Genomic DNA, 13,080 nt, shown 5'->3' on the forward strand with positions numbered 1-13,080 from the left:
ATGGGGGTGAAAACAGGCTGAACTAGATGGACATTGTCTTCTTTCAGCCTAACATACTATGTTACTATGTAGTGTATAAGGCTGAAAAAAGACATATCCACCTAGATCAGGCTATTACCCCCAAATGTTGATGCAGAGCAAGGCAAAAAACCCTATGAGCTAAAAGCCAACTTTCCTCATTTTAGGGGGAAAAATTCCTTCCCGACTCTAATATAGCAATCAAAATAAACCCCTGGATCAACAACGCTTCTGAGTAATCAGTGATAATAACATGTAATATTGTTATACTCAAGAAAGATGTCCAGGCCACTTTTAAACACATTTTAGTGAGTTCACCATCACCACGTCCTATTGACCCCTGATATATCTATACATAGTTATTAGAGTACCCCTCAGCCACCTTTTTTCTACATGAAATAACCCCAATTTTGATAACTTCTCCAGGTATTGTAATCCACCCATTCCACTTCATAACTTAGTTGCCTGTCTGTGAACCAGCTCGAATTCTGATATGTCCTTTTTGAGTACCGGTGCCCCAAACTGTACACAATATTCCATGTGTGGTCTGACCAGTGCTTTGTAAAGAGAAAAATGTCATTAGGACCCAGTAATTTGTCTATTTTAATCTTTTTAAGGAGGCTCTGCACTTCTTCATGAGTTAGACTGGTAACATTTATTGGAGAGTTTACTTTATCATTCTGCATTTCACCTGTCATTTCATTCTCCTGAAGGAATACACTGCCAAAAAAACAACGTAATAGATTTACATTCCTTCCATCACCTTCTATAAATTTTCCCTCATTATTTTTTAAAGGGCCAACACTTTCCATTTTAATCTTTTTACTATTTATATAGTTGAAGAACAGTTTAGGGTTAGTTTTACTCTCTTTGGCAATGAATATCTCTGTCTCCACGTTTGCTACTTTTATTTGCTTTATACATAACACTAGGCAACATGATTTTTCTGTCTAAGAAAAGTTTATTTGTTCCTGTTAGCTTATTGTAAAATATAATGGAAAATAACTTTCATTTAGAAAAAAGTTTGCTTTTGTGGTCAGGACATCGATAATTAAAAATATATGATTTTGAATTTCGAATGTTTTAAGGACATACACAGTGAGAAAAGAAATTACATACAATCATGAGCTAAAGTCATTATGCAATGCAGAGTATGTCCATGCAGTTCAAAATTAATGAAAATGTCTGGTTCCTTTCGATTGTGTACTTGGTCACTTTCACGCACTTCTGATGTAGTCGTCCATCATATTCTTGTTGTATTGTCCTTGATAGTGATGCTCAAACTGCTGTATATCTTGGTGGAACCTTTCTCCTTGTTCTTTGGAGTATGCTCCCATGTTTTGCTTGAATGTATGTAGATGAGAATCCAGAATATGAACCTTGAGCGAGATCCTGCAGCCCACAGTGTGGTATTTCTTCACCATCGTTTCCACCAACTCCACATAGTTGTCTGCTTTGTGATTTTCCAAGGACCCCTGAACCACGGCAGGAAAACTCTTCCAAGCTGCTTTTTGTGCTTCTGTGAGCATGTCAGGAAATTTCGGACATTCTATGATCCTCTTCATTTTTTTGGTCACACAAAGATGCCAGCTTTTACCGTGGCCTCAGTCAGCTTCGGGGGGAAGTTTAGTAGATGTTTCATCACTGTAACATTCTTTATCTAGAGCTGTGACAAACTTTCATAAGCCCGAGTTTTATGTGAAAAGGTGGCATCAGAATCATCTTAGGATCTACTAGGGATTCCCAAATGATGTTGCTTCGTCCGACAGTGAAGTCAATACATTCAGGCCAGTCTCATTGATGGTAGTGTTTAGTTTTGGCTTTGTTATCCTAAAGACCAAGATAGCAAGAAAACTTTGTGAAACCACATTGAAGACCCATTAGGAAAGCAACCATCTTGAATTCTCTAATTATCTCCCTACCATACTGATCGTGCTTCAGAACTTGCAACAGGTATTTCACACTACTGTACTCCTCCTTGAGATGTACAGAGTGAGCCACTAGAAGGGATGGAAGTTGATTTCCATTGTGGAACAGAACTGCTTTCAGGCTCTTGGAAGAACTGTCGATGAAAAGGCGACAACCCTGTGCGTTACAAGGTATCCCAATTTCACTGAATAGACCTGTCACATCATGGCAGTAACAGAGTCCATCTTGAAGGGTGAAGAAGGTAGAAAACATCAAGCAAGTTCCACTGTTTCAGCCTGGATGTCGGAATTTCTGCTTTAGCTTTTATAAGACTAAGATCTCTTACCAAATCATTACCATCCTTCTGGTTTGGGTAGTATGGTCTTCTGTCATCTTCACCATCTTCGCTCCTGGGCCCCGGCGGATAGGTGGTATATATATATATATATATATATATATATATATATGTATATATATATATAATTTTTTTTTACTACAGCTAGGGATGATTTTCAGGGAAGGGCTTATATTTAAAGCCCTTCCCCGAAAATCACTGCGGGGGTGCTGGCGTCCTATTGCTTTCAATGAGACATCGCCATCCCTATTGAAATCAGTGGGAGAGCTTCTCGATCCGGAACGGATTAATGGCTTTTCCATTCATTTCAATAGGGAAAATTGATTTGACTTACAAGTGTTTGGGGTTAAGAGCTCCATCACGAAATGAATTAAATTCTTAACCCAAAGCACCACTGTACATGTATAATCATAAACCTGCACTGTACATATTATCTTAGGGTCCATTTAGATGGAGCAAACGAGGCCCGACACTCGTCTCTGCATACAGTTGCTTCTGTGCTATCACACGGGAGCTAGTAGCGCTGGCTCGCTCACAGAGTGGCCAGCAGGTGGGTTGGGCAGCTGCAGGAGATTTGTCTCCTCGTGCTCCCCTGCCCTTCTCCATTGACTTAACATAGCGGCCGTTCAAAACTGATACTTTAACATATATATAAAGTTTTGTAATAAAAAACATACACAAACATACAAATGTATGGTCTACGCTTCACATGTTTGCGTTTTAACTTGTTTTTTTTTTTGCAGTACACTGTAGGTGACTACACTATTATGTCCAGCAAAAAAATATACATGTTTGTTTACTAGAGATGGGCGAACCTACTCGGCCTCTCCTCCCCACTCCCCGCTGCAACCCCCCCCCACTCACCCACGGCGCCCCCCGGATGTTTTCACCCGAGTACGGAAGTACTCGAAAATCGCGGTGCTCGATCGAGTAATTACTCGAAACGAGTATGCTCGCTCATCTCTATTGTTTACTGTTTTTTTTTTTTGCAATGGTTACCTCCTACGTTCTGATGTATTGTGCAGTATGCAGTACTGCAGAATACCATTACTCCCTGTAAAAATGGATACATTACTTGGCAGCGGAGATCAAGTAGCAGACAAAACAAGACAACAACTTTGAGTCTTCCCCTTTTGGCATGCCCAGAAGCTGTGGACAGTGGAGAGACACAGGCTGTAAAGCTTGTCTTGATTGAGCAACAGAAGTTTGCAAAGTACAAAGTGTGTTCTGAATTTATTTAAAAAGAGTCTGTGTGTGTGTGTGTGTGTATATACATATATATATATATATATATATATATACACACATACAGAGATACATACACACACATATATGCAGCATATGCACCACACTTCTACTGTATACTGCATATGCAGTGGATAGACACAACTTTTTGCCTTGCTGGTCGGGCGGCATCTTTATTTTATTTCAGAGGAGAAAGCGGCATTGGAGCCGCACTAGATAGCCAAGATTTTGTCCTGGCATGGTGTGTGATCGTACTGCTGAATTTCTGAGGGATTTAGATCAGTCTGTGCATAAGGGCGAGCACCCACTGGCGTTTTTTTACCTGCGTTTTGCGTTTTTCCTGCACAGGCATAGAGATAACATGTGTTCCTGTCCACTGGCGTTTTTTTTGCGTTGCGTTTGCATTTTTAACATAGGAACTGTCAGTTGCATATGTGTCCTTATTTTTCTCCTAATGCACCCATGAATGTCAATGGAAATTAACAGAAAAATGCGGAAAACGCCGCGAAAACGCTGCGTTTTTTTCCCGCGGAAAACGCAATCGCCAGTGGGTGCTCGCCCTTAGGCAGCATTAGCAAACCACCCATAAACAACTCCTCCGATGTTATTTTCATTCTCCTCTTCTGTTCTTCTTTTCTTTGCAAAAGTATACATTTTTATGGAAAAGGATATGTTTTTTAAAATAAATATATATATATATACTGCAAATGAGATATATGTTTGCATTTGTTTTTACACTTTTGCGAGGTATACGCATTATACTTTACAGTATAAAACGCATATGTTGAAAAACGCAGTGTGAACGCTCCCTTATCCAGTGTTAGTTGCTGTTACCCCTTTGTTTGGCACATTGGTGGATGCTCTCGTTTTCTAAATTTATGTACATTTTTTCTTTAAGAAAATATTGTACCTGTGATTATTTTTTAAGCTGATGAAAATGTTACAGATTTTATAGTTCACAGTAAAGGCTTCTGATGTGTTCAGATCAGTATTCTCAGCTATAGACATATATGACTTCATCATTTGTTCATAATGGTAATCCTGAAGTTTCTGCTTTTGCAGATTGTAGTTGTACAGAAGGAGTAAGAATAACCCTTTAGGGAAAACTTCTGAACTTGTCACGCTAGTCACTGTGACTGATTGTATTGGTGTTCCCCAGCCTGCAGTAGTGCATGATCCAGTTCCGGGAGCTATAAGGAGGATCCTTACTTCAGTGACAACCTGGAATAGGTCTGATCAGCAGGCATGTGAGTGACAGGAAACTGTTTTCAGATATTACAGTGTAGAGGTTGCAGCAGCAGCAGAGGAGGAGACAGCCTGATTCTTAGGATCGTGTGACTATACTAAGGAACACTCACGGAATCACCTGATTATCTCTGCCTCATCCTGCTGCTGCACAAGGTAACCATTTGTATCTGTTGTGCTTGTATTGTGGGTTTGTGATTACAGGAGATCTCAGGATCATAGTAACATAGTATGTTAGGCTGAAAAAAGACAACTGTCCATCTAGTTACCCCCACTATTGATTCAGAGGAAAGCAAAAAAAAAGCCCCAGTAAGGTAGATGCCAATGAGCTAGATGTAGAGGGCGCCCCCTTGTTACAGTCACAGTCCTGGGTATAAATAGATCAAGGGAGAGATCTCTGTATTGACACCTGGTATATTTGTACATAGTTATTAAGTTGCCCCTCAGCCGTCTTTTTTCCAAAGCGAATGACTCCAAGTTTGATAACCTCTCTGGGTATTGTAGTCCGCTCATTCCATTTATTAATTTTGTTGCCCTCCCTTTGAACCCGCTCAAGTGCTGATATGTACTTCTTGAGTACCAGTGCCAAAAACTGTACACAGTATTTCATGTGTGGTCTGACCAGTAATTTGTTAAGAGGAAGAACAGTGTTCTCATCATGTGCCCCTATCTCTCTTTTGATGCACTCCATAATCCAATTTACTTTAGCAGCAGCTGCCTGACACTGGTTGCTCCAGTTAAGTTTACAGTTAATTAAAATCGTCAAGTTCTTTTCAGTTGTTTCACATTTAGCGTGTAATGTTGACATGTATTTTCCCTGCCCATGTGCATAACCTTACATGTTAGACCTAATTTCCCACTGTTCTGCCCTGTCCCCCAACTTCCAGTCCCCATCCAGATCTGTTTACAACCGCTGTCTGTCCTCTCTTGTGTTAATTACTTTGCATAGTTTTGTATAATCTGCAAAAAATAATATTTTACTGTGCAATCTTTCAACCAGGTCATTAATAAATATATTAAAAAGAATAGGGCCCAATACTGCCCCCTGTGGTACCCCACTAGTAACTGTGAACCAATCAGAGTAGGTACCATTAATAACCCCTTTATGCTTTCTATCATTGAGCCAATTAATTACCCACTTTCACACATTCTCACTTAGACCAAGCATTCTCATTTTATATACCTCTATGTGGCACAGTATCACAACTTTGGAAAAGTCAAGATATCAAAGATCCAATGACTCTCCCCAGTCCAATCTAGAACTAACCTCTTTGTAGAAGCTGATCAGAATATCAGCTAATTTCATCGAGGTACTCCAGTATAGCATAGTTAAGAAACCCTTCAAACATTTTATCCTCCAAAGAAGTAATACTTACTGGCCTGTAGTTTCTGGGTTCATTTTTGACCCCTTTTTGAATATTGGCACCACATTTGCCATGTGCCAATCTAGTTGAACAGACCCCATCGCTATAAACCATGGTCTATCTATTACATTACTTGATTAACTTAGAACTTGGAGGTATATGCCTTGGAAAATCCCAGGTGCCAGCTGTTTCTTACAGCTGACACCTGGCACGGATCATCGGGGCTGTTAACGTTTTAAATGCCGCTGTCAATCCTGACTGCAGCATTTAAATCCCCCAAATGATGTTCGATGGTCCCGGACAGCCCCCCGCAATGAGATCACAGGGAGCCGTGTGGATGTCACGGCGGCCATGGAACTTCTAAAAGGTCCCAGGGCTGTTATGGCAGAATGCCTATCAAGCCCATGGGGTGGCTCGATAGACTGCCTGTCAGATCGCAGTATGATGTAATGCTGTGGCATTACATCATACTGCAGGAGCGATCAAAGCATTGCAAGTTGTTGTCCCCTGTGGGAACTTAAAAAAAAAAGGAAAAAGAACAATAAAGTTTTACTAATTATTTAAAAAAGAAGTAATAAAAGTTAAACCTCTCCTCCCTTTTGCCATATTTATAATAAAACAAAAATACATATTTGGTATCGCTGCGTCTGTTTTTTTACCCTGTACGATGAACGTGGTCAGAAAGAAAAAATAAAGAACGCCAGAAATGCGCTTTTTGGTCACCCTGTCTCCAAGAAAAAATGCAATAAAAAGCGATCAAAAAGTCATATGTATTCCAAAATGGTACTAACGTAAACTACAGGATGTCCCGGAAAAAAATGAGCCCTCACACCACTATTTCAATGAAAAAATAAAAAAGCTTTTGCGCGCAGAAGATAGTGGTAGGAAATAATTTAAAAAACAAATATCTTTTTAAAAAAAATACAAGTAATGCAGCAAAAAAAACCTCTATAAGCTTGGTATCGTAGTAATCATACTGACCCATAAAATACAGTTATCAAGCCATTTGTATTTCAGTTTGTGCACCATAGAAACAGAGCCGTGGGGGCCATGGATGTGACAGCTCTTGTTAAGGAGGGTAAGGGACAGATGGCCAGGGGGGGTTCCCTACACCAGCCCACTCCTGTATCTCTACCTACTTGCCCCCCTGGGCCAAGCCCCAGGGCGACAACTGGGCAGCGGTCCCTGGTCTGACCTAGTGACAGAGACCCCAAGGGAGAGGGACAGGAGACAGATGGTCAAAACAAGCCGGGTCAAAACCTAGCAAGAGCAAAACGACAAAGGGTAACACAGAGTGTAGTCAGGGAAACCAAGTCAAACTGGGGAGGCACGTGCGCAGTACAAAGGGACTAAGACAGGAGCGGAGTCAAAAGCAAAAGTGGGTCAAAGAACAAATCAGTCGGGAACAGAATATGTGGGTGCTAGCCAAACTCTGGAATCCTCTACTAGCACTCAGCAGCCTGATATGTGAAAGTCCCTGGCCAGACAGGGCGGGGAAAGGTGACACGCTCCTAGGGGAGATGATAAGACCGACTCTCCCTGGGGCCGTGTACCATACAGAGAGCTGTGCGGCTGGCCAGAGGGAGCGCATCCCTGAGCGCGGCTGGGCATGCACCACCAGCATGAGTGGGCAACTACCAACACAGGGGAACCCCGACCGGAGCCGCCCGCACTGACACCCATGGCGCCAGGGGGAGCAGAGCGCAACCGCCGGCCGCCAGTGCCCCCTGTGGTAACCCTATACCTAACAGCTCCCTGCTGTCGGCTGTTGGAGGTAGCCAACAATATGGAGTCATCATGGTGGGCTGCAAAATGCTATTTTTCATTGTATAACGGTCTCTAAACAGAAAGTAAAATAAGCTTAAAGATTCAGCTCCCCTCACATCCATCAGATCTATGAGGGGAGCTGAAAGTACTCCCCTACATCCTCCGCGATGTCCCGTGGTGTTCTAGTCCTTCCAGGATTCATGCTGCCTTCTGCACATGAGCGCCAGACATAGGACATCAGGCGAATGTGCAGAAGGACGGGAGGCCTGGGAAATTTAAAATCCCTCTTCTTCCAGCTAGTATGATTATGAAATTGCGGTTTCCGTCACATGATCGCCTTCATCCAATGGATAACGGTGATCATGTAAAGTAAAGAAAAGTGTAAAAAGTTTATTTCAACTCCCCTCACAGATCATATCCATGGAACTTACCGTCTTCTGCACACGTGTCTGTCGCCAGAGTGGCCGATGCATGCATAACAGCCGCAGATTGCTGGGGTAATTTAAAATCTCCCTGATACTGGCTACCAAATGTAACCAAGAGCCTAGAGTTTCCCCAAGGGGCCCTGGTACGCAGTCCTTGCTCACGTGCTTGTCGTTATCCAATGGATAAAGGCAATCGCGTAAAAGTAAATAAGTTAACGTTTCATCTCCGGTCACGGATCCGATCCGTGAGGGGAGGTGAAATCATTTACATAAGACCTACGGCAATGTCCCCCGACAGGCTCTTTAGCTGCCGATCTTGACCCAGCTTTGGCACATGAGCCCATCGGCAAAATGCCGGACGCAAGCACAGAAGCTGGGGAGGGCACAGAAATTTAAAATCTCCTTGCTTCTGGCTACTAAAGGTAGCCGAGAGCCTGGAGCAGTGACTAAGGGCCGCGGTGAGCTGTCCCCGGTCACATGATCACCGTTATCCAAAGGATAACGCCGATCATGTAGAAGTTAAAAAACAGGTGAGGTTTAATGCTCCTTTCGGTTTGGGCCCCAGTGTGCATACGAACATAAGATTGGGGTCACACTAGGTATGTTTTTGAACACAGGACAAACAGGGGTATCCATTTTGGGATGAAAGTCTTCATTCATATGTGTGCTATACAAAAAAAATGGTTTTAAAATGGCACAATTGCCAAAAAAATGAAAATCGTAATTTTTTTCTTCTGCTTTGCTTAGATTCATTCATTCATTCAAAAACTGTGCGGTCAAAATAGATGAATTCGTTAAGTGAATCATTTGTGGGGGTTTTCCATCATTTTGTTCACTCAAGGGCTCTACAAGTGTGCAATGGGGCCTAAAAGGCCTTCAAGCAAAATGTCTGCTCTGAGGGCCACCGGCTGCTCCTTTCAAGTTGGGCCCCATTGTGCAGCCAGACATAGGATTAGGGCCACAATGGGTATGTTTATGAACACAGGGGTGCAAATCCTCATTTTCATATGCACTATAAAAAAAATCTCTTTAAAATGACATATTTGCAAAAATATATTTTTTCTCCTCTAAATTGCATTAACTCCTAAAAAAACCCAGTGGGTTCAAAATACTCATGTCACCCCTCAGTGAGTATATTAAGGGGTGTAGTTTTTAAAATTGGATCATTTTTTTTTTTGGGGGGGGGGGGGCACCTATCATTCTAACAGCTATGAGCCTTTGCAATCTTGCCTTGGTGTAGGAAAACAAAGTGTTCCTCAAAATGTTGATAAGTAATGTTAAATTTGTATGTCTCCTGAATGGTTAAAAAAAAAAACTAAAGTTTTTCAAATGTATGTCCAGAATAAAGTAAACAGATGGAAAGATATAGCTTATTGAAAAATTGTACAGTATGTTTCCACATATTTGAGATATTGCAGTTAAAAATGTGAAATTTTTTTTCAAAATGTTCCCAATATTAGCACTTTTAATAAATATTCCCAAATTCTGTCTATTTTTTACCACCTAAATAAAGTACAATATTTGGTGAAAAAAACCTGCTAGAATCACTTGGATATGCAAAACCTTTACTGAGATATTCAACGTTAAAGTGACACATGTCAGATTTTCAAAATTTGGCTTTGTCACTAAGGTGCAAACAGGCTTTTTCACTAAGGGGTATACTGCCCAGTCACAGCTTTTGTCCAACCAGGTCTCAGTTATTCCCACTATGTTATAGTCTTTCTCATGAGCTTTGTCTTGGTGGATGCTTAAGCTGGTTACTACCCTCCTGGATAGTCACTGGGAGTCTCTGTCTGCGGTAGGCAAGCTTGTTGATCTAGAGATTCTTAGCAGGAGTAGTTCTCAGCTCCAACAGTCCTCAGCAACAGCTCTTTTCCTCAGCAATCAGCACAGCATGACTGTCTTCTCTGAACCACCACTGCTTTGCTCAGCCTCTTTATATAGTTCATCAAAGCTCCCTTTCTAGAAGTCACCCAATCTGTTTCACAATTTAATTTCCCTAGTAGACACAACTATTTCATAGGATGCCAATTTTCCTATATTTGTGTAGGAGAAAGACAGATCTTTTTCTTATCAGTCTGAACCATTGAAAGCCATAAAAGTGATGTTTGTGCTACATTTCTTTACAGCAGAGCTAATGTAATATTTCAGCATAATAAAGCATTTTGCAGCTTAGTTGACGAATACAACTATTCATTTGTTTTGAAGACATCAACCTCTTTTAGCTCCTGATGACACTGTGTTCATTGCTCTAGACTCTTGTCTGTTTGAAAAGCGTAGACTATGAAACTAATAAGATCTTATTTGCTTTTCTATAGGCTTACTAACCATTTGATATGTCTTTCCTATACAACTGGATATACAGTGGTTTCAGCAGCATTCTTCAGTATTTAGGTAAGTTTGTGGGAATCCATGATAATATATTTTATTAGCCCAAAAACAATGTAGAACAGGTATCAAAGTAACAAAGAACTACTAAGTATACAATTCTAGTGTAAATTCAACAATAGCTTATATTTGTGATATAACATATTAATTGTGTTAATGAGGTTAAGCCAGGTTTATAATGTTGCAATTTTATGCCTTATGCATATGGCCATATTACAGCTCTGTCTGTATAGAGCAGTAATAGGGCTGCGGTAGAGGTGCATGAGAGATACACTGTCCATGTGTATGCCTCTAAATTCTTAATCCACATGAAGCATTAAATCTATAGAATATTTACATAAACTCGGAACCCCATGGTGGGTGGAGGCTATGGTGTTCTGTTCAAATTTTAAAAGGATTCTGCAATCAGGCTCATGCTGCCCAAACCACGGGCAGCATGTTTTCGAGATAGGGATTTCCATTGCTATAAGTGCTATTCTGAAACACTGCAGTGTTGAAGTTTGATTTGGAGCTGAGGTTCAAGTCACAGGGCAGGCTGCATTGGCCTTTCGCTACCTGCTGTATGAAGACTCTCTCCCTGCTCATGTATATCAGTCTGCATGCATTTGGCAAGCTGGTGTAGTTTGCACCCGTGACTTCTAGCTCGCCTCTGAGACAAATTTCAAAGTGTATATATTCCGAAACAAATCCTTTTATTGTTTATATAATTGAAGAATAGTTTAGGATTATTTTTGCTTTCTTTGGCCACAGTCTCTCTGCCTCCTCCTTAGCAATTTGGATCTTTTCTTTATATGATTTCTTTTTTTCCCTGTATGATTTTTGTGCTTCTTTGCTGCCTTCTTGTTTTAGTAGTTTAAACCCTTTCTTTTTTTCATGTACCCCATAGGGCTCCTACCCACTGGCGTTTTTTTCTCCACTGCGCTGCAAGAGTAAGTGAAAACTCTCGCAGAGCAGTACGAGAAAATCACTGGGATATCGCTGCGACATCGCCAGTCTTTTTAATGGGGCCAGCGGCAGCAGCGCTAGCCCCATTGAAAAGATATGGAGAATGCCACAGCTGTCACAGCTGTGGAAGCTGTGGCAGGAGTTTCATGAATGAATAGCTAAGAGCTATCTGCCATTGGCTGAGCGCTCAGCCAATAGCTAAGCACTAGCTGCTATTGGCTGAGCCCTCAGCCAATCCGCACAGCCCTTTCAGGAGGCGGGGATTTTTAAATCCCCGTCTGCTGAAAGAGCTCAGTAGCAGTGCCGGGGAGCCATCCGGAAGACGCGGCTAACAGCAGGAGAGGTGAGTAATAGAGATGAGCGAACGTACTCGTCCGAGCTTGATGCTCGGGCGAATATTAGGGTGTTCGGGATGTTCGTTATTCGTAACGAACACCACACGATGTTCGGATGTTCGGGTTACTTTAACTTTCTTCCCTGAGAAATCATTTCTATATGCGCTCAATGGGGCCGGCGGCAGCAGCGCCAACCCCATTGAGAACATATAGAAGACAAATCCTTCTTCTCTGCCACAGCTGTAACAGCTGTGACAGAGAAGAACGATGTTTGCCCATTGAATTCAATGGAGCCGTCAATACAGCCGACTCCACTGAATGCAATGGGCTGCCGGCGATCGCAGGATGAATTGTCGGAAAGGGGTTAAATATATAAGCCCTTTCCTGCAATTCATCCAGAAATGTGTAAAAATAAAAAATATATATATACTCACCTGGTGCCGACAGACGGAGTTCAGCGCGGCAGGCTGCAGTTCTCCTGAACTGCTCTGAACAGCTGTTAGTAGTATTCAGCAGCCGGGGATTTAAAATCCCCGCCTGCTGAATAAGATGCCTCTGAATGGTCACAGCCTGACCAATCAGAGGCCAGCCCTCACTCACACCCATTCATGAATTCATGAATGGGTGAGTGAGGGCTGCCTCTGATTGGCTCAGGGGCAGGAGAGTGCCCCTGAGCCAATCAGAGGCAGCCCTCACTCACCCATTCATGAATTCATGAATGGGTGTGAGTGAGGGCTGGCCTCTGATTGGTCAGGCTGTGACCATTCAGAGGCATCTTATTCAGCAGGCGGGGATTTTAAATCCCCGGCTGCTGAATACTACTAACAGCTGTTCAGAGCAGTTCAGGAGAACTGCAGCCTGCCGCGCTGAACTCCGTCTGTCGGCACCAGGTGAGTATATATATATTTTTTATTTTTACACATTTCTGGATGAATTGCAGGAAAGGGCTTATATATTTAACCCCTTTCCGACAATTCATCCCGCGATCGCCGGCAGCCCATTGCATTCAGTGGAGTCGGCTGTATTGACGGCTCCATTGAATTCAATGGGCTAACATCGTTCTTCTCTGCCACAGCTGTTACAGC

The 13,080-nt window shown here is 42.0% G+C and overlaps 1 protein-coding gene across 2 annotated transcripts in view; it reads left to right on the forward strand.

The window, feature by feature from the left end:
* Positions 1–4,723: 4,723 nt before the first annotated feature.
* Positions 4,724–13,080, forward strand: part of LOC136610206 (small COPII coat GTPase SAR1A-like) — a 57,141-nt gene continuing 48,784 nt past the window's right edge. The window contains exons 1-2 of one of the 2 annotated variants that reach the window (XM_066589449.1): positions 4,724–4,773; positions 10,646–10,721. In XM_066589449.1, the coding sequence (XP_066445546.1) occupies positions 10,664–10,721 (58 nt within the window). In that variant the 5' untranslated portion in view covers positions 4,724–4,773; positions 10,646–10,663. Of the gene's footprint in view, positions 4,774–4,802; positions 4,928–10,645; positions 10,722–13,080 lie in introns of those variants that run through there. The other variant, XM_066589448.1, reaches the window with a different exon arrangement.

Source organism: Eleutherodactylus coqui, chromosome 2 (genome assembly GCF_035609145.1).
Source record: "Eleutherodactylus coqui strain aEleCoq1 chromosome 2, aEleCoq1.hap1, whole genome shotgun sequence".
Taxonomy (NCBI): Eukaryota; Metazoa; Chordata; class Amphibia; order Anura; family Eleutherodactylidae; genus Eleutherodactylus; species Eleutherodactylus coqui.